Below are 26997 nucleotides of genomic sequence, written 5' to 3'. Positions count from 1 at the left end.
ATATGACAACCAAGTTGTTTTTCCGAAGTGAACCTTCACTTAAAAATAAAATGACAAAATAATAGTTGCTCTGAGGCGTTCTCACCGACAAAAATGCGCAGTGAAACAGTAGACTCCTTCAGTAGAATCGCCCTCCCCAAAATATTTTCCCTCGGCGATCCCTAAGTCAATGCTGCCCTCATTTTTTCCTCTGGATGTTCACCTGACCTCGGAAATTGGGTGTTCGGTAGCAAAATAAATATCAAAATTTCAATTCACATGTATAATTTTTATTCATTCCTACCTACTTATATTTACATAATTTCCTAAGTACGTGTAATGAGATCACAAATTGATTGTATAACACAAGTCTATGAAATTGGGACTAAAGAATAAGCAGTCTTCATCGACTCATTATCCCCTTAATGGATCTGCACAATGCCAGGTCATAAGCCGTAGATTGCCCACAATATCTGATCTAATACTTCTCAGTATTCTGAGCAAATCAATTCCCATCAACTCTCGATGCATAGAAAAATCCTAATCAACTGTGCACACGATGATAAAATTGCATTGTCAGTACTTCAAGAACAATTGAACCACAATAAATTCTTCCGTCATTCCATGATAGATAAGTACACTAGTCTCCCCAGTTCACTCAACTCGGATATCAAAAGTTCAAGCATAACCACAGGTATCATCCTCATAATTACTAGCTATCATCCTGAAGAGAGACAATTTTTTGATATTTCATTATTCAAGGTCAGTAGATACAGCGACCCCTTGTTTCTGCTAATCAAGTGGAAAAAGCGAGGATCAACGGTCTCCAGAGTCTGCAACATACAATTAAGGAAAAATTAATCAATCAATCGAACCAACGAAAGCTGAGGCTCAGACCCCAAATTGATAATCAATATCAACAAAATATTACATTGTGGTATTTCCTCTTTGAACTCTCCCGACCGTTTCTCCACTATCCACCACTTTTGATGCTGCCTGAAACTCGTCAGACTTTTCTCCCTGCAACAAAAACAACGGGGAAAATTAGTTCATTGCGCCTTGACTATATCCAGTCGCTGATACACAATATCAATGAAAATGTGTAACACGAAAAGAATTGGCATTGGGTGCTTTACAATCTAGCTATAAACAAGTACTTTGACACTTCGAGTTCATCTTCACTTGTCATCAGCACTCCCGGTTAACGTACGACCCTGTCATATTCAGCAGATTGATGATTTAATGTAACACCCCTTAGATATTTCACAAGTTTAATAACTCTTTAATAAATTCGTATAAAATATAATTGAATTTTTGAACAACACGTGACATAACGGTGTTCCACTCGACTGCCTATGATAACAACTCAACCGTTTCTTTCTCGAATTTTTACACTATCAGATACTGATAAAATTGGTGATGAATGAGTTGCGGCCAAACCATGAACTATACGGACGATTGTACTTTCAATCTGATTGAATGGATGAAATAATAATCGATGGATAGGGGTGCCAATAAAAAAGTACCCCGCCATGTTATCCGATTACTAAAAAAACAAAAATTCAAATGAAACATGTTAATTGCATTACTCATTAACATAAACCCCCCCCCCCAGAATTTTTCCAATCAATTTCAATATTCGCGTAGGCTTGGTTCAGTAGTTGAAAATTTCATTTGTATGATTGAATAGAATAATCGTTTCTAGTATTTTTAGGGGGAATTTTTTTCGATACACGATTTAAAGTTCATAAATTTATTCGATAGACTTCAATAGACAACTTTTTCCAGACAAAAGGATTTGTCAACGTCTAAAGATATCGACTTTGCCAATGCACTCTGCAAAAGCGTGCTCTATTCCATATTAGGAACGTTGTAAACTCCCACGATTGGTTTTAATTAATTCTGATTAATCATCAGAAGATTTCACTCCACAACTTCTTGCACGAGTGGAAGAAGCAGCAGAAATTTTCGCTCTATACTTGTGCCTCGCTACAGCTTTCTACGGATGCCATTATGGATTTGGCAATATCAGTCATTAAATATGTTAATTAAAATGGGTGGAAGTTTACAACATGTATGGATACTCAATCTCATCTTCATAAAAATGAGGAATTATCAGTTATGTAATTTTACGCAAAATAGCTGTGCTATAACTGCAAAATAATTTGTAGGGTCAGAATGCTCCTGATAAGAACAAATTAAATAATTGTCGAATGTTTAGCAAATTATTAGCTTGATGTGAAGGTCTCAGATAAGTGTGAAAGGTCCATTGAATTGTTTAGAAATTCAATTGTTCCGAAATTCAAATAATTTTTTTTTCGGTTGATGACTGACGTCAGGAATGAATTATTTACTACACCGATGGTCATTTAGGCAAAGCGGAACCTTCTGGTTCCATTTTCCACATTGTCACTGCCCAAATATAATCAAGTAGAGTCATGTAATTACCGTAAATAAATATTCCATTTTTCGAACGTGTAGGCTTCATGATGTGGGCTTGCAGTATGTTTCAAGCTGTGCCACGCTGCAAGCACGATAACAACATTCTTCCACAATTCCAGGTCCCGATGCTGGCCTTATATTGTCTTCACCGCTGTATGAAAATGGCTCATTGTAGACCCCATTGCAGACAAGTTTCAGTGCATCACTCAGACTCTTGGAACATCTTTTCTGTTCCATCACTGGTGCTGATTTCACATACGAGAATACACTCAGGACATACAGCAGGACGAAACATACTGATAGCCACCGAAATATAGTGACAGACATTCTCACTGTTATTTAATTTCTATAGTTAAAATTCTATAGTTTTTTGATAATTTAAATTCGATAAAAGCTAATAATTTTGGTAACTAGTATTTGCAAATTATCGAGAGCCCGGAGTCGTAAATTGTTTGAATCCGACAGTAGGCCGGAACAAACGAGTTATTTCACAATAGCGAACTCCAAGACATCCGACCTGACACGGTCCTTCTGCTCTACTAAGAGCCGGCCCCGAGGCTGTTGGCGCCTTTCAATATAAGCTGAGAGTGGAGGTGGTTGCGAGATAGAGGTGGCTACTGTTTTTGCATTGGAAAAGAACAGATCTACAATCGTTTGCTCTATTACATGCGCGGGAACAAGATGCTGCGACAGTTTAGGAGAGAAGTAGTCCTCATGGCCTCCACGTGGAACGTTCATTATAATGGTTTATAAATTCATAATACAGAACAATTGGATTTTATTGAATTTTCCAATTTTCTCTTCTCAACATAAGCAATGTAATATAATTTTTGGATATTTCGCGTTATGTTAACTCATTATGATCCTAAAAGCTCACAACAGCAATTTTTTGTTGAGTCCTTGTTAATGTATGCACAAAATTGAATTATTTCTTCGATCGAATTCCACAACTGCCAACTTGGAAAATAAATTTGGCTGTTCTTCTGATCGGCTCAAAATTTTTGTTTTCATTTTATTTAGATATATATCAATGAAAGCTGTTTATAGTTATTTCTTAAAAAGGTTAGGAGGTGAGAGATAGAATCGTGAGAAAGAAATTTGGTTGTACACAAAAAAGGGATAACGCTAAGAATAATGATTGATATAGAAGGAAATAGTGGGCAAAACAACCAGTGGAATCGTATCGTTAATTAGCTAGCAAAATAGCTATATTATATGCAGTATAAGTGCAATTTCTCAATCATCTGTACTTACAATTTTAATTCACGAAGTCATACCGGTCGGCGTTATAAACTCGTGATACAAACGGAATGGTGGATACATGAAATTTACAGTATTCTTATCGTTTAGTAAAAATGAGATTAGCTGCAGATGTTTCTTCTATCTTAGAGTTTAACGAGAGACTTAAAATGGAAAGAATGATTCTCAGCAGGGTTGGGCAAGTAAAATGCCACCCGCATCTCACGAGGAAGACTTTAGACCTTTCTGAACACGCGGGTGTTCGTGATGGAAGACAACACAGTTGTTCCAGAGTGAAAACCACCCCATTGACAAGGACAGGAGGGTTGAGGTCCCATGTCATGTGTCAGATGGTCACACCGGTGGCCAAATTATTCAGCAGCGAGACGATTCACACAGTAAAACGAATAAGTGAGGAATTTTTTCTCTAAATTACTCTAAATTCACTAAATCATTTATGACTTGTTCATTTATTTTTCATGAGAAAGATGTCTGAAAGTTAAACATTAAGTGAGCTGTACTTGTAGGGATTTCGCTAACTTTTAAAAATTCTCCTCAATGATTTCATTTAAATTTCCTAGAAAACTTATTTACTGGGGAAATTTTAAAAGCACTAGAAAAAGCTGTGTTATCCTGTAATGTAGAATTTGTTTTCCTCATGAGAAATACACTCTTTCATTCGGTGAACTCCATTTACCGAGAACGTGAATGTCTGCAACTCATCTGAGATGAGAAGATATTCTCTATCAGTGTTTATTAAATTGCAGGAATCGCCCAGGTCATCTCACTCTCGCAACTCCACACATTCCAATCATTCCTTTTTATAATTATTTTAAATATCAACATTGTATCATCATACGACTGATAGAATGCGATTAGTTGCAATTTTAGTTCAACCAACTTTGCTGGTATCGTGGTATTTAATTATTGTCTACCCCGGTTATTTACGTATTAACAAAAAAAAAATTATCCGCGCATTAACTCGGGGGATATCGAGCAGGGGAATGTCCCTATGACTCACTCATCACTCCTCCTCACGAGTAAATTATTTTTGTCAGTTACGATAACTTTGAATTGACGATAACAAGTAGAGCGTCCAGTAATTAACTGTCCGCAAAATTCAGGTACTTTTTTGCATACGTGAGTGAGAATCCTTCGTTTTATCGTTTAAAAGTGTCTCTTTCGTCATAACGTAGACGCAAAGTCAGACAGAAATTTTATACGTTTTGCATGTCGAGGCAAGAATAATTCTTTCGTTAATGCAAAATTTTTATGGAATCTAATTTTAACTAAAAACTTATCTTTGAGTTTTCACACAATGTGAACTGAATGACTGGGTAAAATATCCCAACAGAATTAGCTGTACAATACAATAAAGTGCTATTGATTTTTTCAATTAAATAATTTTCCCGAGTGCTGCCTTCTTCCAATAATCAAATTTTGTCGTTGCAGGAAGTGCAAAAGATCATTGAATTAGCTACAGCTTGTAATAACCCGAATCAAGACTCGTTTCTAATGTAAATCCCTGAAAATTACATAAACTGATGCATAACACATATCCAGCGGGGGAATAAATATTTTCATACTCATTATTACCATTTGAAACGAAAAATTTTATCAAATTCCCTTGAAGAGCGATAAACAGTACAAGTAAACAATCGTTGAAGAGAAACTCAATCTATGCAAAATAGAATCAATAAATTCCGTAGTATCCAATAATAACCACCCAGTTAAACAATACAATCATTAAATTAATGACACTTTGATTGCGAACTTTGAACCATCAACTTTTATTTATTAAAACCATTGGGTCTCACCCTCGTACGGATCTCAATATAAAAATAATGAGAGAAACAAAGTTCTCACGCATCCATTCGTCACCGATTTAGTCGAACAGAAATTTATTTTCAACATCAGCGGTTTAATTATTCAATGAAAATACATGGATAAAACTGTTGGTGTTTATGAAGTGGGTGGAAGAAGAGGTGGAGAAAAACGGGGAAGTTGGTTATCTCGGCGCCTCATGAAGGAAGAAAGCAGGGACTAGACTTCGGACGGAGAGGCTATTGCAAGTGGAGTGAAGTGAGACAAAATATTTGATAAACGACCCCACCAGACACCGGAACGGGGTTAAGTTCGCACATTAGTTTTATTATGTTATGTTTTCAGCACTCGTCTGACAATAGTTGCCATTTGATTAATTTCAGAGTCAATGATTTTTATTATTTGGCCCTCCCACACACACACGTTTTTCGCCAATTTGTGGGGATGGGAAATGGGGTCGAGTCTAATGGCAGATTCTATTGGCAACCCCAATTCTCTCCTTCTGTTATCAATTGTTTACATTTTAGATTTATTAGACTGAATTATTTCACAGTGTTACCATTTTTTTAGGAAAACATTTTTGTGGGACATTTGGAACGCTTAATTAGAATGGGATTGTGAAATTTTTTATGGTAGTTTTTTAGTTTTAACTTGGTGTAGGATTATTTTGTACTGTAAGAGAACATAATTGATGAACATTGAAAAGGAAATTCTAGAAAATGGACGACTTGCTTATTTTATTTCCAAAACGAATATCAACTGTAAAAGAGGAACTCAGCAAGCGTTCCACTTTACCACATGTTCTGCCTGCCTGTGGAAGATTGAAAGATATCCCTCGAAAACTCTCACCCTGAAGCATTCATCATTCTCAAGCCAAAAAGTGGTAGAACGAGATATTCCACGGCTCGAATGAGGTATGCACTCAAAAAGTGAAGCCGTTGCAGTTCAACTCAGTTAAAACCTAGCAACTTCAATACACTGAGATAAATATGAAAAACATTGTGCTTGCACAGTAAATAATCACAAAGTCCCAGGTTCGTATCCCGCTCGGGACTATTCATTTTTTCCCCTATACATTTCTTGTCAATTAGATATTGAGAATATTTTTGGATCTTATCGTAAGGTTGAAGCCGATTTGATATTAAGCTGATAGAATTTAAAAATAGAAAATTATCAACCATAGAGCAGAATAATTTGTGTACAAATATTTCTAAATTAAGGACTGAAAAAAATTGTGTATGAAATAAAAAAATCAGTAAAAGCAGGACCAACGTCCTTGGCCCGGATCAGAGCACAGAGGATTAGACAGTGAGCTGAAGAACTGCTCGTCAAGGACATTGGCCCTGCTCCTGCTGATTTTTTTTATTTCATTACAATTATTACCCTATTTCCCCAACCTTTGTTTTTGTTTTTTTCTAAACCCGTTTTGCAGGTTTTCTTCAACAAGACTACAAAAAATCAAATGTTATTTTGAAAAATTAAAATTGTCGTAATTTCATAAATTGCTGCATTGATCAATGAAGCGCAGTGTAACTCAAAATAATGCATGCAAATTTGTTCCACCTCAATAACGTCAGGATTGAAAGTCCCGACAATTGAATAAGTAGAGTCAATATGCTCTACCGCATTATCTCATTCCTTGCAGTATCTCCTTCTTGAATAATAAAAAAAGAATTCCACTGGATCACGACTAAGTCACGTGAACGGCACGCACATTGACTTCATTTCATTTTGGTTCAATTGATCAAAAATTTCTCTCGACATAGAAACGGCAGGGAAAATACTTCGAACGGGAATTTTAAATTCTGGGTGCCTCTAGTAGATTGGCCTCTCCATTTTTTAATCAATAATTAATCAACTAAAATTATTGGCAAATATTATTGAACATAGGATTGTCCTTTCCATGAATAATTGAACAAACTTTAATGGCCTAAAGTGGCAAAATAGTTGCACTCCACTTGGTTTAAATATAGACTAGATCAGTCCGGGGATTCCGAGTAATTACCAATCAATCAATGATCCGAATGAAACCGCATCCTCGAGAAAGAAGAAATTATTCCGCGCGCACTATGTTTACAACGTTAATCGACAATGGAGCGATTTCGTTGGAATGTTTTGGTGTTTCCGTAATTATTAAAAATCTGACAAATCTAAAGTCCGTGTGAAACGATGATCGTTCACTCCACATATAGCTATAGTGATTGTTCTCCCTCTATTACTCAAGTCATTCGTGAAGAGAAGTCAAAGCCCAGGTAGGAAATGCCAATGTCCACGAAACGGGCCAGGTCTGGCACGAGACTGGCTTGCCAGATCTGGGCCACCAAGCTTGGCCCGAGGCATGGCCAGACCGGCAAAGAGCATGGCTTGCCAGGCTTGGGTCACTAAGCTTGGCCCGTGGTATGGCCAGACTGGCAAAGAGCACGGTTTGCCGGGCTTGGGCAACCACGCTTGACCCGAGGTATGGCCAGACTGGTAAAGAGCATGGCTTGCCAGGCTTGGGTCACCAAGCTTGCCCCGAGACATGGCCAGGCAGACAAGGGGCATGGTTTGCCAGGCTTGGGTCCCATATGGAACAGCATTCCAAAAATTGAATTCTCATGGGGAATGTTTTTGCAAACTCCCCATTGCAGACACCTAACAACCATGAGAGGAGTTCATGAGATTCCAGGTGAATTCATTTATTTGGGAATCGCCTCGGGACTCAGAAAAATAATTTCAACTCAAATTTATCGAGAAAACGACATTTCTCTTCTGGTTCATATTGACGGTATGCAGGTATACCGGAATGCTAAGAAGGAAATTTGGCCAATTTCAATAAAAATACAGCATCCAAATTACACTACCAAACCCTTTGCTGCCGCGATTTATTGTGGGGATGGGAAACCATTATCAGCCACAGAATTCATGACTGATTTTGTTGAAGAGGCCAATGAACTCCAAGAAAATGGTTTGCGCATTGATGACAAGGTTTTTGAGGTGAAAATTGTAGCAATAGTGGCTGATTCGCCAGCTCGAGCATTCATTTGCTGCCACAAAGCTCCTGGAGCCTTCTATGCCTGTGGAAGGTGTTTCACCAAGGGCATTACAGTAGGTTGTGGAAGACGAGGAAAACGCATATATCCAGTGACCAATGCAAATTTACGCACTAAAGTATCCTACGAGACGCGAGTTCAACCAGAACATCATTATGAAGGTTCTGTGTCCCCGCTGCTCTCTTTGGATAGATTCGATCTGACAAAACAAGTGCCATTAGATTTAATGCATTTATTCTATTCTGGTAATATGAAATGGCTGCTGGATAAATGGCTAACGAGAAGTTCAGCCCAGAGGATCAAATTAGCTGATGTTCGTCGGCTTGATGGTATTATGAGGTCATTAAAAGCCGATATCCCTATTGAATTTCAAAGGAAAGAATTTGATGTGAATAATATCTCAAGATGGAAAGCATCACAATTCAAGTTTTTCCTTAATTATTGTGGTATCGTCGTGTTACAAGATTTCTTACCGAAACCTTTACGTTGTCATTTCTCATTATTTGTCTTTGCTAGCAGAATTTTAAACAGTAAGGAATTCGTTAAGGATTTGAGTGAATATGCTGGATCTCTGCTAAAAATTTGTTTCGAGACGTTACCTGATGTTTATAATGATGAAGGGGCTCAAGTTCTCAGTTGGCATAGTATCATCCACGTTGCTAATGATGCCCAATACTTTAAAATTCCTCTGAATGAGCTCTCAGCGTTTTGGGGAGAGAGTTACATTGGTTTATTTAAAAAACTCGTTCATTCTTCGATAAAACCACTCACACAAATTATCAACAGACTAACTGAGATGGAGTCTGGAGGAACCATGGTAATTAATCAGAAACACATACTGAGTGATTGGGTTATCGCGAGAAAGCCTACAACGATGATAATTGATGGGGAAATTCATTTAACATCAAATATGATCAACATCAATGGTCTAACCTTGACGACAAGTCATCCAAATAACGTGGTACTCCTAGATATTGAGAAAGTTTTCGTAATTTCACAAATTCTCGTTAAATCAGGAAAATCCAAAATTTGTGATGATCTTACTGGTATATATATTTTCGGACACCAGGAAAGTAGTAGGGAAGAGGCGTTTAGTTATCCAGACTTTTCCAGTCGAGTAGGAATATTCTACATTAAGTCCTGGGCAGCTGAAATGACATGTAAGAAGGCACACAAAATTAAACACAAATGTGCTTTATTAAATGTAACTGGACGACAATACGCCATATCCCTCCTCCACTAGAAAATAACGTAAAAATTGTTCGCATTGTGAAATGCAGTTTTTTTTTGGTAAGAGGGTATATGAATGAGGGTATATGTTTTAGTTGAACTCGTGATTAAAATTGTGGAAGAAACAAACAATTTTATGTTTTAAATCAACAATCGACATGAAAATCCGATCATCGAGGTCGTTAGAAAATTTCAATAGTGGAGTCGTTACATGCAAGTGGGACATAAATCGGTTAGATCTGGCGTCCGTGTACATAACCTTTCATAATTGCTCGTATCATCCGTTTATCGGGCTTTTTGTCTCAAATTCGGATTTCACCAACTAAGTTGACGGTAAATTACAAGAAGTGAGAATTTAATGTGAATTAAATGTGTGTTAAGTGTTTGACAGATATTTGTGATATAATCGTTTTGAAGGAATAGTGGCGCTAAAAAAGAAGCATCAGTGGGGTGATGACAAAAAACCGTTCAAAACACATGGAAATAGAAACGCAATTTTTTCTGTTAAATAATAAGCTATATGCATCATTCTGCAAAGTTATCAGTTTATATGAAACTACTCGAAAACACCAGGTTCAATTGTACGAATCGTGATTTTTTTTCATAACCTAAAATGTCGGAAACCTCACATCCATCTCGCGATCCAAAAAATCTCAGCGAACCATTCGCAGTCATCGAATTTCTCGAGAAAAACGAAAAAGGGCTACCATGCATTGATTTGGTGCCGAAAAAATGGTTTAATAGTGCAGAAGAAGACACCTGTAAATTCCCACCGACAACTGAATATCATCTACTTGACGACTACTTGGAAAAATTGCACTCGCCCAAGGACTCTTGGCAAAGTTATCCATTTTGCTTCATCACCGGAGCAGGTACAAAAATTGAAATGACTCCACTTATAACTTGATGAATTGCTCGATGGGTTCATTTCAATATTAAAGGATCATATGTTGATTGTGTTCAGCTGATTTGGATCAGGGTCGCAGAAGATTAAAAAAGGCCCAAGTAACTCTCAACTGTGAGACAACCGATGGTGAAAATGATCGAAAGGGGGGGAGGTCCGAAACTTCCTCGAAAGCAAAAATTTCAGCAAAACCCTTAACTGCATCAAAGTCTCAACTAAACAACATCTTTAGTACTAAAATCCCGATTCCACCTAGAAATCAAACTCCAAAGTCTGGTAAGTCCTGTTAATATGAAGTAAAAGTCAATTATCAACAATTATAACCACTCTTAACCCCAATTATTCATCCCCAATTTATTCAACTCTCGTATTTAACATCAAAAGACCCATCGTTCCCTAAATTGGGAATTAGATTGACCGAATTTTTGAAATCTTTTACAAAATAAATATTAATTATGTATCTGTGCAGTCATTACATGTGTATTTGTCTCGAAACATCGTTTTAAGAGAGAATCGCATTGAATGATTTTATAAGAAAATTTTTATTATGTTGTGGTCGAAAAATATTAGGTTATTTTTTTTTATTGCAATTCTTTACTCATCAAAAAATTGAGTCGCTAACAGAAATCACTACGTGCGAACAAGATAAAGTGGAAAATTTATGATTTACACTTGATATGATTGTTTATACATAAAAGCATTGGAATGTTGAGGGGACGAGAAACGTTCCATTTTTCCCCACCATCTCTTATGTAGGAAAGCATTATAATTCTGTTGTGAAGAGGTAAATCAAAGTGAACATCTACGGAAAATGGTAAAATTTTGATAGAAACCTTTTTTGTAGGAGCGATAGGTTCTACAAAAAAAATATTTTTTCAAATGCATGCATTCTTTCCCCACTTTGAAATAGCTATAAAAAACAAAGGCTGGAGACAACTTACGTTGTGTTACTACTTCACTACAAACTTGTAAAATTTCGTAGGTATACAAGCAAAACCAAAGACAAGATTTCAAAGCATTTACCAGAGTGGATCTGACTCTGAAGACGAAAATCATGATTGTCTTATAGCTAATCCTGAGGAGATTCGAGCCTCAAAGGCTCAAAATAATTCTGGCTTTTTGCAAATGTCGAGTAAATCGCGATCTGTACCAACAGGTAATAAATCAATTTTGAGGTAATATGGGACTGTAGCACGTAATTCTAAGTTCGTGTTAATTAAATGATCCGGTCAGGGATAAATCATCATTTTCAATAATTTCCAGGTGCATGTTTATCATTTAAACAGCGGTCAAGGAAGAATATTACTTTGCTTAAAGACGTCGAAACTGATGAATCTGAGAGCAATGATTCCTCCGATGGAATTCTGCAGTCACCTACAAAATCGATGGACTCAGCGAGAAATACAAGAAAAGAACTTCATTTGACACCTCCTTCACCACTAGTCCATAACGCTTCAGGTAAAATCGGCTCGGATATTCCATGACCAATCATCGGCCAAGTTCCTCCCGCATGAAAAAATTTATATTTATAAATATTTGAAAATGGTCCAATTTATATTTTGAACATTCTTTACAAAATTCGGAACTTATATAGAATTAGATTATATTATATATTTTTGGTGGGGGCTTGGGTAGTTTTTTTTTCATCTGATGCTGCTACCCATCAATTTATATCGTTTGGTCCTCCTTTAATTTCATAAGGTAACCGAAAAAGGCGTGCATCGTCTACTACACGCGCTGAAGACGGATTGAATTCGATTGTGAGCCCAGGAACTCCAAAAACTTCACGATCAATGATGGTACCCCCTGCTAAGATGCCAAAAATGCTGGGACCACAAAACCAGTTGTCATCTAGTCATTATGCTGATAATGAACGTCGAATCCTGAACTCCCTTCGAGATTACTTTGATCAGCAATTAGATGAAAAGCTCGAAAATTTAAGACGCAGGATGGCTTACGATTTAAAGCAGTCTATGAATGAGCTCAAGACCACAATCATTGGCACTAATCTAGCCCCAGCTTCTGGTCCTAGCTTGCTTGAAATACAGAAGCAGATGTCTACGCCACTACTATTTGAAATGGATGATAAGTTCCAGGAATACGAAGCGATATTGACAACGGACCCAAATCTCGTAGAAACACTGGTAATATATCTGAAATTGATCGTTTTTCTTCTTTTTTATGTAAAATCAATAAATTGGGCGGTGACACATGCACTGGGTTCGTTTTCTGGTGATGAAAAAATCTTTCATCACCGGGACTCAAGTCTACGTCACTGGAACGCTTTGGTTATAGAACCAACCCGCTGGCGATGAGCCCAAAGATGTCTTCTCATGTTCATAAATTCAAAAAAATTTCCCTTCTTTTATTTTTAGCGATTATTCATGAGAGTTTTGATAAGCAATAAAAAAGAGATGAAAATATGTGTTTCCACTATCCTATCTGCGGTTCTGAGGAAGACAGTGTCACTGCACTATTCTGGTTACGGAAAGGAAGCTGGCGGAAAGAAAAAGAAAAATTTTTATAACACTACAGTATGCAAAGTACTGATTGATGTGATAATTGAGGTAATAGGATCCAGCACTGATGAGAAGAAGATAATGTCAGAAGTAAGTACTTGGTTGTCACGTTCTGGCGATCGAGAGGGTGGGCGTAAGGAACGACAACGCGGGTCAAGTCATCATAACGAGAATAATTCAGTTTGTTCCTTTGATACCAATCGATAATACTTCATTTTTCCGGGATAAATGGAATTGTAAAATCACTGTGTTAATATGACTCCATTAGTTCATTTTCGTAATTGTATTAGTTGTGATATTCTTGATAAAAGGTACGATTAATAGGAAAAGTTTATATTATCAATATATTTTTATCGCGAGGCGTTTCATTGGGCAGAATATATATTAATATATGAATATTGTTTAGTATTCGGCTGTCATTGAAGTATTAATTATATTTATTATATTTCTCCTGGCGAGGTCGGAAATCCAGAAGATGGAAATAACAATTGGAAAATGTGATGTATCTTAGCATAATAAAGTATTTTCTATGTCATTTCCTCATAAGTTAGATCACGGGAATAAATATCCGTTGTTGGTTCAGGGATTAAATATTATGTCCAAAAGTTTAAAGGGAAAAATAATAAGTGGATTTTTAATTTTTAAGAAAAATTCTAATGAAAGTAATTTCAGCCATTGAGAGCTGTTTTCAGTATTTGGTGATTCAAGTCAAATAATATTTATAAGGTTGAAGTTTCACAATCGGACTGCGTCCATATTCCCCAAAGATTTCAAATTTAAGGGTTGAAATTAATTAGTTATATGTAATCCTATCCAAGACTTTTTTATATTTCTAAGTTTGTTTGAAAGAGTGAATATAATAAGCAATATTATATAGAACTAGCACACAATCAATGCAACTAAATATCATTCTGTGTTCCGGAGTTGCAGATGGAGAAGACATTATTGTAAAAAAAGGACGTCTTTCCGAGATGAAAAAATAATTCTTATCAGGATAATTCGTATCAGCAATTGTCTATGGATATAAGAATTAATTCTTATCATCCATAGCGGAATAAATTATCCATAATATTGCTATTATAATGACTGTTTTCATGCTTGAATTGAAGCACGATAATTTATCAATTCTAAACTACTAATTTAAAAAATAACATTGGTGCGTTATTTTGTTGGATATTTTGTTAATACAATCTTCGAATTCTGAAGACTGACTGCTAATATTATTAGATTGTAAGAGAGAGTTTATTAAGACTTAATATGGTATGTCGTATTAAATTTCGGATTCAAATGATCTACGTAGATTATTTATTTTAAAAGCGGATGAAAATAATCCACAAAAGATTTTTCTACAATTTATACCTGCAATCATTTTTTTGAGTTTTCATATTCTGTTCGCGGAAAAATCTCATAGTTGTGATTATCTTTCATGAAAATTGGAGATACAAACACTGCATATCTTTAACTGTTCAACCAAAATCGGATGAAAACATGTACTATGTCGATAGGAGGAAAAAAGTTTTTGATTGGCTGAGTTTTTTTGTCAATAGATTTAATAAATTTAAATATAAGTTTTGTCACATAATAAAACTGTTTTCTGTATAATGTTGAAGGTAATAAATACATGTCTGCTTATCAGATATACCGTTCATATATTTATTGGTGATTCTGAACCCAATACAGGCAACGGTTGGAGCCTGGCCACAGCTCTGGTCGTAAATCTGGGCCAATTTCGGGCCGAATGGTCAGCCCAGAATGCGGCCAAAGTTCGGCAATAGGTCTGGGCCAATTTCGGGCCGAATGGTAAGCCCAGAGTGCGGCCAAAGTTCGGCAACAGGCCTGGGCCAATTTCGGGCCGAATGGTAAGCCCAGAGTGCGGCCAAAGTACGGCGACCGAAGTCTGGCCAAAGTTCGGTCCCAGGCCTGGCCCCGTGTTATCATCCCAGGGTCTAGCCAAGTTCGGCGCGAGTTTGGCTGGAGCCCGGGTGCCGAGCTACGGCAGCTCGGCGGCCGTGCTTGTACCAAGGTTGGCCCATTCGTTTTTTCCTACCTGGGAGTTCTCCTCGTGCGGTGGGATCATCCATCAGCCTTCACATCCACAGGTTAATGTCCTATTATTATTAGACTTTTTGGGTTCATTAAAATCTGAGAACTGACGGCTTTTGAATTAACTGGATCATGGCTGTCATTGTTTACTTGACAGTGTGGTTTACAGTATCTAGGGCTGATGATTGCCCAACGTCTTTTCGAAAAAACTGGTCAACAAAATATTTGATGTAAACAAACTGTTTTGGGGGCTAGATATGGGCAGAAAGAGGCGCCAGTTTTTCCGATAATTCCGATAAAGGGCAAGGGAGCAAATACGAGGATGAATGCGTATTTGGAGCATGCAAGATGAGTTTGATGGTAATACCAAGGCTGTTACCGGTATATTTGTTTTTCTAGATTAAAACTGAACATCCTTCGTAGCTTCCCAAATAGATTGAGTAAAATGACCGAAACTTACCCATTACGAATTTGAGGGTCGGTACGCACGGCTGTCACTGTTCATGATCGCGATTCAGGCGCCATATGACTGCGAGTGATTACCGATTGATCGATCCAATGAAAAATCGAAATAATTCAACTCAGTAATGCAAAATGACAGCACTTTTGTTAATCGCAAATTTACCGATTTCTGATCCTTTCCCCGTACTTCTACCGAGACCCTGTGAATTCCCTATAAATCTATGTGGAACTTCAGATGACGTAATTACTTTTCCCTTGAATTCACTTCAATGTCAGTCTTTCTATAATTACCATTAAACTGTCTGTGAACTTCATTTTTTTCTAAAACTGTAACTCGACTCTTTTGTTCCTCGAGGCTTTTTTTTATTTCCTCCTTATCTTCATTTTCTGGAAGATAAGAGAGTGACCTAAATAATATGGGTTGTAGCGGTCATCACATTTTTTATGAATACACGATGTCCCTCGCGGGAGCCACGTACACGCGCCAACGTTATTCATGAAAGCTTTATCAATATTGGGAGACAAATATTCAAATTGGGAAAACAACGAATCCAAGATCATTTCATTCACTAGCTCTAGCATTTCACTCCTAGCACGGGAAAAGAGGCGCAAAGTGGTGACTAGAAGTAGAAACCTCTGGTGGCACTGGATATTTAATTGGCTGAAACCTGAACTTCTCTTCTGTAAATTTTTTTTCCCACCAGCCCTAGGGTAGACGACATTGCATACAACTCTAATTTTTTCCAAGTATGAGTGTCGCACGACATCGTAATGAGAAACAAACAGAGGTCATATCTTGATTCAATCAACGGTTAACCCCCCCGATAGTCGCATGTCTTCGGCAAGCGTTCCTGGTCGCGTGGGTAAGCGTTGGGCTGTGCGTGCATCCTTAAGCTCAATGTTGCCAGAACATGTCCGGTGCCAGAGGACTCAGCACGCGCTGCTCGCAACTACCACGAGGATTGACAACATCGCTCGTTAAAGAAAATTGCCGGTGCACGACAGCCCTACCGTGTTTAATTCCATCAGGACATCTCATTTGGAGAATTTGTAAATAGGTAGATCGTAATTCATTATATGACTGGAGATATCGTGAAGATAACAAAAAAACGGCGCTGCTCAAAGGGTCAGTGACGTAATTAGCTGTGCTGAAGTCAATGTAACTTTTTTATTTGCTTTTAGGAGTGAGGGACACGGTTACGAGGGGTAATTACCAGGAGTGGGAGTACCCAGGAAAGTAAAGTCATCACTTGTAAAAATTTATTCGACGACTTTCAAAAACGGAATTAATTACAGTTTTAAATTTCTGGTTGGATTAGCGATGAGTGAAAATGAGGATAAACAAAAGTTTCGAAATTTTTCTAGAATAGAATCTAGTAGGCAGCATAAAAAAATTAGATGTTAATGTCTTTAGGGTGAGGGGTTACATTTTGATGTTGAAATCAAAGTCTTTGTGAGAGTTCAATTCCCTCGAAGCTCGAGTTAAATTTCGGATGGATGTATCCACATCGAACAACGATGAGGACTTTTTTTCTGTAGATACAGATCTAGAATTCACTCAGAATTTCTACTGTCTAATAATGAGGTTGGTTGTCACCTCCCTGGAGAACCTTTCATGGATTTTCAGCTGTAGAAGAATTCCTTTATTTTGTATTTGTGACCTGAAATGTGACGACGGATGAAGATATGATGTTTTTAACGAATATTTGAATGTGTACGGCTGTCCATGGGGATTGATGGAGGTCGGTCAATAAACTCGGTGTATCATCTTCAGAATTTGATGTTTTGACTCTTATCTACCATTTTTCGATCACGTGTAAAAAATTGATAGGGAAATCTAGCACATTCCTCTAAAAAATAGAAGAGAATTTTTATGGGATTCCTATGGGAATAAAAAGCACAGTTTCCCTTTCAAAATATTTTCTCGCAAACCGTCGCCAATTCACACCAACAAAATTTCGAATTATTTTCACAGGCAAAAAACTGCGGTACCGAGCAAGATTTTCCCATATTAATTGCAAATCTGGCCTTTGTTATTCCGAAAAGCAATATCTGAGAAAAAAAAACAATAGCAAATCAATTCCAGGTCCATTCTGAAGGGACAGAGTCGCATCAGATCGCGCCAAAATTCGTAACTCGAGTTGAAGTCTTTCAAAGTCGTCCTCACAATCCCATTGGCCATTCATTGCGTGGCGGCAGTTTCAAACAAAAATAACGTTACAATCCAATGGTTAATATAAGAATAGCCCCTTCACGCGAACCAATCACGATTCAGTGTCAAAACGGAGCACCAATCTCACCTTAAATGGGTCGAACTGTCATGAGTCTCCGTAAATTGAGTAAAGGATTGTGTGCGTGAAGGATCAGCACCATAAAAGTGTCACTTCCTAGCTCTGCATATGTTTAACATATCCAACTGGTAATCTTCAGAATAAAATTGATTTGCCTAGCATATCTACCAACGAGTGTAAATCAGCTCATCCTGCGCGGTTGTTACACGAGACATCCCCCCAATTGATCATGTACCTTTTGCTCTAAAGACCCGCTTAACAAACGTTCCGTCTGCTCAATTATCCGATTCACCAGAGGACTCCATACGTTATTTTAACGTACCACTTGCCAAAGTCCTCGTTCGCGAAATGGACCGTTATGAAAGAAGGAACATGAGCAAATCAGCTCTGATTTGTCTGCTGATCCAATCCCTTGATCTTTCCGAGGCACAACTCTTACGAAGTATGATCCTTGTAATGTTTCTCCTCGTCGTCGTAAACTGACAATAGAGAATTGCAAGATATTTTGCCGTTTCTCTTTTAATCAAGGAAGACCACCAAGACGAGACGAGGTGAGACTGAGCTCCAATTCCCGAGACTCATGCGGGATTGAAATAAGAGGAGACTAAGTTGAGGCGATACTGCAACCAGATCCCCACGATCTTGCCTCATCGAAACATAAGAAGTTTTGCTTCATAATGCTACCTAATACGCGGAAAATAGTGACAGCGAGCCAATGGGAAGTTGCATTCCCATGAAGAAGTATAATTATCAACCTTTCGGGGTTATCAATGGGATGAGGGTTATCACGAAAAAAACAGAACTACCATGGTGGTGGACGTATTAAAACGACTTGTTGCGCATGTTCAGGCTCATTCTGCTACTAGACATCACAAGATTGACGTACCCAGAAGAAGAAGGGACACGAATGTTAGGCCAAACTATCCAGGACAAAAATGTTGAACACGAACTTCCGCAGAACTTAATTGCGAATGAATGTTGGAAACGTTCTTGAAAGGAACAAGATGAGGACCTTCTTGAATCAGGATGAATTCATTAAATTTCATAGTCGCAGTATCGCGAATTTCTAATAATTAAAGACAGATTCTTACGCAATTTCAATTATCAATTATCTTGTAATTTATTTTCGAAAATCATAATTATCAATGGTTGTGAACATCTCTTGTATATGTTTGGAATGGAATTAGGGATTTGATTGACATAATTAATGCAAACTTATGTAGAGCAACTTTGACATTCTTCAGGGTATGAGTCATCGTGAAACTTGAAAAAATAGCGAAAAAGAAGCAGAAGATATTTCTAAATATGTATTTAAAATGCTTACCCATTTGTGTGACCCGTGGACATTACCGAAGGTCGGTCAAGGAACCCGGAAATATCAGTGAATTATATCTGGGATCATTGGGTCAGTCTAGTTTGGAAATTTCAGGTCGATAGATTCGGAATTCTAAGATGGACGAAATTATCAAAAATCGCTTCTTTACATCGCGCATCGTGCAATGAGATGCATTCAACATTCATAAAGAACCTTACGAGTCTCCTATTTTACGAGGCGGTCATAACGGTGGCATTTCAAGGATCGAACTTTTTAAGGGCGAGACTTCCTTCGAAATGCAACATGTGGTTACAAGAATCGTATTTTGCCAATGGAATGCTCTCCCTGTTCTACAATTATGTCTTGTCACATCTTTCACCCGCCCCAGCTGTAGGTTGCATGACGAGGGCAAGCCTAGTGGGATGGTTAAACATAGTTGGGCAGTTGAGCTGTTCGGACCTACTGCACTTCACCTCTCAGGCATTCCCCGAGAAGGAGCAACACCATCCCTGATCGAAAACTGAATTCATTCAGTTGTGTTGTATCCAGTGAGTGTTGTAAAATAAATTGTATCGTCACTCGCATAAAAGCGCTAAGGAAAAGTCTGTTTTAGGCTTTTAGACTCTATAAGGTGGAAAAAATCCAAAACAGTGACTTTTACCCGCCATTTTTATTCGCATCTTCAAGTGCTCAACTTGTTATTGAATTATACTCTCGTTAAATTTATGTAATATTCGATATTTCTGTTTACATTTACAGCGATTTAATCATTTTATGCTCCCATTGTTCCAAAAAATTCGCTGATCGGCAGGTGACTTGTTCTGAGGCAGTAAAACACAAACGCAAATGATTACTCAATGTGTAGGAATTATCCTGTAGTGATCGAATTCCTTTCTCAAACACATTGTACCGTCAATTTTCACTTTCGGCCGTTCTCATTTCGTTGTCAAAAAAAAAATTCTGTACAGAGGGGGAAAATTTTACTGTACAGGGAGCCGTAATTTTTGTTTCGATCGTCTTACGTTTTTTAACTGAACGTAATGGTGCAAAATCCTCCACTTGAAGTATTTATAATACTATTCCATTTTGCTTTACAATTACCTTTAAAAACGGGAAAGTACCCGTGATTCTCCGACGAGTTGTTTCCCATTTTTTTCTTTGTGCATTTCGTGCTCCTGTCGGAGCTTTCATTTGAGCCTCATTTGGCCTAAATTTTTGGATATTTTACACTGACATTGTTACTTGGTTATCGGTACTTTTATTATTATGTTGGCTATTTTTTTTAGATGTAAAATTTTCCTCATGCTGTTGAATTAACAAATGAGAGAATATATCAATAATTTTTTTACCGTTTTAGGCTCGTGGGAAACTGATTCATCCAGTGATGAAGGTGACGTGCATCGTTTTGGGATTGCTCCTATTGAATCCAGGGATTGCTGAGTCCATCGGTATAAAATTTTGCGCCAGTAGATTGGCTGAAGTCTTGCAGCTCATCTGCGCAGGTCGAGGATTCAATGGTCCTATGGATGATCCTATTCCAGGTGATGTTATTCCTTCACAACCTCAAGTAGGCATTGTTCAGGACTGCTGTACGAAACCCTGCGAACTGGAGGATTTGGATGCTTATTGTCGGCCCAAACGGACAAGGGGAGGATTCATTTACAGTTGTGAGTCTTATGGATATTTTTAAGCTGTCAAATCTATTTTTTTTTTATTTGACTTCATCTCCCACCAAGTCACCCTAGTCCCTTTTATCAAGGTCTAGGCAGCTGAAAATGAACTTTCTAATTTTCCTCGTTGGTATCATATTTTATTTTTGTCTTGCAAATGAAGCTAAAAATAGGGATCACCGCACCCCAGGCGGTCCCTCGGAGGGCCTCTCCCCCACCGACAGCCCTCGGGCATGAATGTCTGAATATCTATTTTGGGAAAGAACAGCTATTTATAAATGTCTCGGTTTCAGAACTAAACATAAATCATTCTTTCATATCTTTCTAAAAATAGTTCTACACCATTTATTTTTAAAATTTTCTTCCCACTTCTTCTTCTTTCAGAATTTGACACCCAAACGACAGATGATCTCCAAATTGGCTGCGTTCGATAATACAAGCTTGATTGATGTATTTGACCGTTACAACAACAATTTGAATAATTTTTTTACATTCATTATTTACAACATATACTTTTTTGTACGCGAAACGAACTGACCAGTGTAACACGCTGGGTCATGAATAGTATTATTATCATTAATAAAAAGAAACTGGCCAAATAAAAATGAGGAAATCGGCTTAACAAATTTTAATGATCTGCCCTAGGAGAGAACAAAAATAACAAGTTCTCTACAATTTCCCCCTCATTCCAAACATTCATTCATCCATGGAATTGATGGATTACCAAAACAGAATAAAAATCATTCTGCTGGACCTCCTGCCTCAGTCATGATGACAAGAAAGATAATTAACAGCTCCGCAGTTATGCATACCTCCTCTAAATATTGATGGATTTGAAGAACGCCTGTTGCCTTCGATATGTCCATTGAACGGGTGATTTTCATAAAACATTTTTTTTTGTTTATTTTTCTCTGATGAGACTGTCAGTTGGGTCTTTATGTCATATAATGATGATACAAGTTAATTTTCTCGCTTAACCTCTCTCCCCAACCGAAGATTTCCAAGTCCTTCTAAATCCCTCGCGAAAAATCGTAAGCTTTCGTCCGTCTTCGTGACTACGAGGCGCGCGCAGCTCGTCGACTCCAGGACCATCTCATTTTTAGTATTTTTTCATTCATATGTTTCGATCCCTGTCAACTGACATCCCTAGATCTATGGCGAAGTATGGTGGCACGCCGTGAGGAGGTCTATTGTGCTTGCGGTGAATCTCAGCTGTGCTTCAAATAAGCCTTCTTTATTTATTAATCGTGCATCCTGAAACTTCCCACTAACCAACAATCGACATTGTCCTCTTGTTATCGTCATTCATCGTCAGGCATTCATCGGAGGATCTTCGATAATTGGCAGAATTAAATCATAAGAATTCATTAAATTTCACGCTAGGAGAGGAGATTTGGCATCCGTGGAAAAATACATCCACGCACCACTGAAATAGAGAAGACGAAAAACACTTTTACGACTCTCCACTCCATCATAGGCATCACAAAATTGCCTAGTATAATGTAAAATACAGGGCGGAGCCCAATAATTTAATCAATCTTATCAGTAATGGAGTTACGCCGTTGGATGACACACAGTGCAGTATTGACGATCAATTTTACGTGACCAATTTGGATAACAATTCGACACGACTTTCTGTCACATCTAAGTATCATTCATTGCGACATACTCACGTACTTTGTGAGTACTCAAAAATCATTTATGATCATCGCAAAACCGGAGTGAACGTGAATAATCGATCCATATGATAATTACAGGACGATAAATCAGTGCGAGCTATTCGTCAAGGCTTTCATAAAATGTTGGTAGGTTGAACGCTTTTTTGATAACGACAAAAATGAAGATATTTCTATCAGTGGTAGAGGGGGTTAGGCATTTATTGACGTGGGTAAAGGTTTTGGATGACTCCAATGTGATTTCTCGGCGTCCAGTGGGCGAGAACTTTTGGAAGAAAATGGCGAAAAAATGCTCTCATTAATGAGAAGGTACTCCATAAAAAGGGCCTGTTGACATTTTCTTGTATATTGACGCGTGTTCGAAATAAGTGGGGGGGAGTGAAGCAAAGTTTTATTTTCAACTTTCATAATTAAGAAATCAGTTGATCAATCGAGCTCAGTTTAGGTTAATCACGAAGTGAACGATGTTTTTTTCATGGGAAAACAGTTATCTCTTTTTACATTTATACGTATACATTTCAACACTTTGATAATGTCAATTATGTCAATATTTTAAAGAACTGTTGTTAATTAAGCATTTCATTCTGTCGATTTTCTATTCCAGTGAAAGTAACCACCCCCAAGACAATAACTTTTCTACAAAATGGAAGAGCCCATACCCCTGGAAGAGGTTCCGGAGACCAAGGAGCCTGTAAAATTAGAGCCAACATCGAGTGCAAGCCCAGGAGACAGGGGTGGAGCAAGCTCTCCAACGCCAGAGTGCAGTATATGCCTGGGTCACTTGGTAAATACCTCCTTCACCGACAGTTGCCTCCATCAGTTCTGCTTCACTTGTCTTCTGCAGTGGTCGAAAATAAAGACCGAGTGCCCCCTTTGCAAGCAGACCTTCAAATCAATAATCCATAATGTTCGATCAGAGGAGGATTATGATCAGTATCATGTGCCAAGGGAGATGGTGGGCCCTCCCCAGGTGTCACCATTGGTGGACATTAACCTCGAGCTCATCAACTTGGATTATGAATTCATCAGGCATGTGCAGCAGGACCCAGCCGCCAGGAGATTTGCCTACAGAACCACCATGACCCCCAACAGGAGGTTAAGGTTCCTGCCAGTTTCTGGTCCAGGCGTACCAACAGTACCACGCGAAGAGCTGAGACACAGGCGGCGTAATCCTGTAGACTACAGAAGGAATGTTTACAGGCATGGAGAATGGTCAACCCCTCTTCATGGGCATTACAGTGGAGCCCTTGAACGCAGCGTTGAATTTTTTAGATTGAATCCCTATGAGTTAAACCGATTGATTCCCTGGATTAATCGAGATCTTCAAATTCTGCTTAATGGAAATGAGCCTCACATTGCCTATGTCCTCAGAACAATCATGGACTCCCTCACAAGATACGATATAAGAAGTGCTGAACTCAGGGATGTCCTCAGACCGCACTTTGGTATCCATACCGATCATTTTCTTCATGAATTGATGAACTATGCCAGGACTGGCTACGATATGGCGACTTATGACAATTATATCACGTACCATGGGCTACCCACTGGCTATATCAATAGCGTGCAATCACCTGCCCGGAGTGAGACCAGCAGTAGTTGGTCAAGTGATGACTCGGATGTCAGAGTTGTTGATAATATGAATGTTGGACCCGCCGAGGTGCCTGCGGTTGGACCTCATCCCATCGATATGCCCGGGCCAAGTACAGTGGGTCAAGCCTTCCAGTCGCGCATACCCACAGGCTCCCCTACGATCTTCACAATCTCCTCGAACTCTGACGAATCAGATTGTGAAATTGTGGGGTACATAAAGCCCCGTCATGAGAGAACTCCTGAGATAATTGAGATCTCCTCCTCGGATGGTGAGATAGCTGGCCCCAGCACCTCTGGCACCATGGATCAAACACCTCGGACCCCCTCGCCGGCCCCCGCACCCCTGGACGAGCCGAGCACTTCCCAGGAGACAAGTCGAAGAAATCCCCGTGGAGCCCGCCGAAAAGCATCGATGCACCTAGCCCCCATGGACTGTTCTTTCAGTGACTTTTCCTCCGAGAGCAAGAGCCAAGACTGGGGGAAGAAGGGACGTAAGACCAAGCGCACCAGGAAGACATCAAAGGCGTGCAAGAAGAGTCCTCGAAAACAGTCCCAGAGGGAATCTCTGAATTCCAAGAAACGAAATAGAGATATGTCTAGTTCAAATGATGAAGAAGCCCACCAAGAGTTGCAACAGAAAAAAAACAAGCGTTTCCAGAAGTTCCGATTGCGAGCAACTTCACTTTCCTGCAACGAGGACGACGAGGAGGGGCCCCACACCCCCAAGAAAAGCCTGGTCATAAAAATTCGAAAAGACCTGATGAATCAGAACCAGCACGACAGGCACACCAAGGACTTATCCTCCAGCAGTGAATACTCCTCATCTTCGTCCAGCTCCAGTGACAGTGACTCGAGTGCCAGTTCAGATACCAATTTACCTCTGAAGAAACGAAAGTGGGGGAGAACTCACAGGAGAACTGATAAATCCAGTGACAAGGGCAAAAGGTCGAAGGGGAAGATCAAGTCAACTGTTGTGAAGTGTGCGCCAGTATCGACTATTCTTCGGAAGGATGCCACCAAAAAGGAGTGGTATGTTGATAAAAAGGTGTCCAGAAGCACAAGCAGATCAAGTGATGAGGAGCAACCTGACACCAGACTTCGCCTTACCCCTTGCGAGTGTAGGGATAGGAACGGGGTAGAAGAGTTCTCCTCAGCCGAGTCACCATCTGATGATGAGGGACGTTCCAATAGCCAGTGCAGCTCAAGGGCTGAGAGAACTCAGGATAAGTATCGGAGCAGGCACAAGTGCAAACGCAAGGAAAAAGAGAGGGATGGAGAGGAGCCAAGCACATCTGCGGAGAAACATTCCGTCGAGGGGAGGAGTATGAAAAAACGGAAGAAGACGCACAAAAAATACAAAAGTTCAAAGGGTAAACATTCTAAAGGGCGGAAACGTGACAAGAGACATTGGGGGTCCTCAGATTCATACAGTTCGTTGGATTAAATGTTTCGGTTAAATGTTACTCTACGTTCTGTTTCATCTGCAAATTGTATCTGAATAAATGCATTTTTTACTTATAAATATAGTATTGTAATCAGAGTTTTGAGGTTCGAGGTGGAAATACTTCTGAAATCAAGACGATTTCCGTTATGTAATTAATGAACGACTTTAGTTTGTGAATTAAATGTATTTGTGCGAATGGTGGAGTTTTTTTAAATACATTATCAAGTGATAACAGTGAATTTTGATTAGTGCAGACTTTTTACTTCGCTCTGGTTAGATGGCTTCTCTCTCAACTAATTTCGAGAGTTAAAAATAAAAATTTTTGGATCATTAATTTCTCATGTAAAAATTGTGGAAATAATCAATGAATATTTTTTTTGCTCTTTTTAATAACATCTTTAACTACTGCTAGAAAAAAAGAGTAACTTAGTTTAAACTCTTGACAATCGACCAATGTCTTAAATTTCTATGAGGCTCTGCTGTTCTGCAACTGGCTGATTGCTGTTGGAGGGGCGGATTTTTTTCTTCAGTACGTGAATTTTTTTATTTGATAGGCAAATAACATAACAATGGCTCTGGTAAACGATGGAAATTTTGTTGAAGGCTTCATTACCAACTAGTGTGTTTGGATCAATCTTATCAGTCATTGTAACTAAACCAGTTACGATGTTGGCCACCCACTCATCATTTTCAAGTTCACCGCCAGACTAAACAGAAACATTTTTATTACAAAATGGTTACCCACACTTTGTGGATTTTTTTGGGATTTTTGATCAACTTTTTCGTGTCCATAACTATTAAGAGACTTTGCTCAAGGTTATGAAGCACATGATCATGTTTTAGAAAAATATAATTGACATAGTTCAAACCTAATGAAGATTGCTTTGTAATGACTCGACTGGAGAGGTATGATTTTTAAAATATAAACACTTTTCTCAAGTTAATGCATGTTTTTCGCAGTGTTGTTGTTATGCAAAGAATGAAGCTCTATCAATTATTGACGAGTAATTACCGCAAGTACTGCTCCATCCTCAGTCAACACGAGATATCCAATTTGGTCAGGGATTCGTTCCATTGACAACATTCTGCAAATTTTGCTGTCAAAAGCAATTTTCACTGTGTCAATCTACCACTGACAATCAGCTATTCAGCTGTTGTTTTTCCCGGACGAAAGGTAATTCTAGGAATTTTATTTGCAAGTCCACCCTGACGTCGTGACGCCATTGTGGTACTAGGGTTCTCCCACGAAGTTTTGAAACACAACTTGACTCGCAATTTATAATTTTCAGTAATTGAGTATACTCAATAAAAAAGTATTAACCCCCACAATTAGC

General features: G+C 38.5%; 5 protein-coding genes across 8 annotated transcripts; 3 read left to right on the top strand and 2 right to left on the bottom strand.

Annotated features, from left to right (window-relative positions):
- Positions 1–253: 253 nt before the first annotated feature.
- LOC135161749 (insulin-1-like) lies at positions 254–21975 on the bottom strand. 3 transcript variants are annotated; one of them, XR_010298856.1, is made up of 4 exons: positions 21763–21975; positions 20630–20886; positions 911–999; positions 254–812 (listed from the first exon to the last, which is right to left on the bottom strand). XR_010298856.1 is itself a non-coding variant. In XM_064119608.1 (3 exons), the coding sequence occupies exon 1, from the start codon at positions 2746–2748 to the stop codon at positions 2464–2466; it is 285 nt and encodes a 94-aa protein (XP_063975678.1). In that variant the 5' UTR covers positions 2749–7725; the 3' UTR covers positions 254–812; positions 911–999; positions 2428–2463. The 3 variants fall into 3 exon arrangements, 1 of the variants encoding a protein (XP_063975678.1); XM_064119608.1 differs by lacking the exons at positions 20630–20886; positions 21763–21975 and adding an exon at positions 2428–7725; XR_010298857.1 differs by lacking the exons at positions 254–812; positions 911–999 and adding an exon at positions 19303–19412 and having other exon boundaries at positions 19499–20886; positions 21763–21956.
- LOC135161745 (uncharacterized) lies at positions 10211–14806 on the top strand. The gene is made up of 6 exons (XM_064119603.1): positions 10211–10618; positions 10711–10926; positions 11633–11806; positions 11914–12108; positions 12352–12794; positions 13026–14806. Exons 1-6 carry the CDS (start codon positions 10360–10362, stop codon positions 13374–13376), a joined length of 1638 nt encoding a protein of 545 aa, XP_063975673.1. The 5' UTR covers positions 10211–10359; the 3' UTR covers positions 13377–14806.
- LOC135161747 (uncharacterized) lies at positions 14940–21576 on the top strand. Its single transcript, XM_064119605.1, has 3 exons — positions 14940–15268; positions 20638–20947; positions 21335–21576. Coding segments are annotated over exons 1-3 (555 nt in total). The 5' UTR covers positions 14940–15025; the 3' UTR covers positions 21337–21576.
- Positions 21976–22132: 157 nt separating the features above from the next.
- Positions 22133–25902, top strand: LOC135161743 (E3 ubiquitin-protein ligase Topors-like). 2 transcript variants are annotated; one of them, XM_064119598.1, is made up of 3 exons: positions 22133–22630; positions 22708–22755; positions 23231–25902. In XM_064119598.1, exon 3 carries the CDS (start codon positions 23270–23272, stop codon positions 25661–25663), a length of 2394 nt encoding a protein of 797 aa, XP_063975668.1. In that variant the 5' UTR covers positions 22133–22630; positions 22708–22755; positions 23231–23269; the 3' UTR covers positions 25664–25902. The 2 variants fall into 2 exon arrangements, with proteins under 2 accessions (XP_063975668.1, XP_063975670.1); XM_064119600.1 differs by lacking the exons at positions 22133–22630; positions 22708–22755 and adding an exon at positions 22780–22935.
- On the bottom strand, positions 25828–26845 carry LOC135161748 (ragulator complex protein LAMTOR4 homolog). The gene is made up of 2 exons (XM_064119606.1): positions 26676–26845; positions 25828–26370 (listed from the first exon to the last, which is right to left on the bottom strand). Exons 1-2 carry the CDS (start codon positions 26745–26747, stop codon positions 26122–26124), a joined length of 321 nt encoding a protein of 106 aa, XP_063975676.1. The 5' UTR covers positions 26748–26845; the 3' UTR covers positions 25828–26121.
- Positions 26846–26997: the final 152 nt, after the last annotated feature.

This window comes from Diachasmimorpha longicaudata, chromosome 4 (assembly GCF_034640455.1).
Source record: "Diachasmimorpha longicaudata isolate KC_UGA_2023 chromosome 4, iyDiaLong2, whole genome shotgun sequence".
NCBI classification, from domain to species: Eukaryota; Metazoa; Arthropoda; class Insecta; order Hymenoptera; family Braconidae; genus Diachasmimorpha; species Diachasmimorpha longicaudata.
The sequence above is the reverse complement of the archived record's forward strand: the minus strand, read 5'-3'. Positions and strand labels throughout refer to the sequence as shown.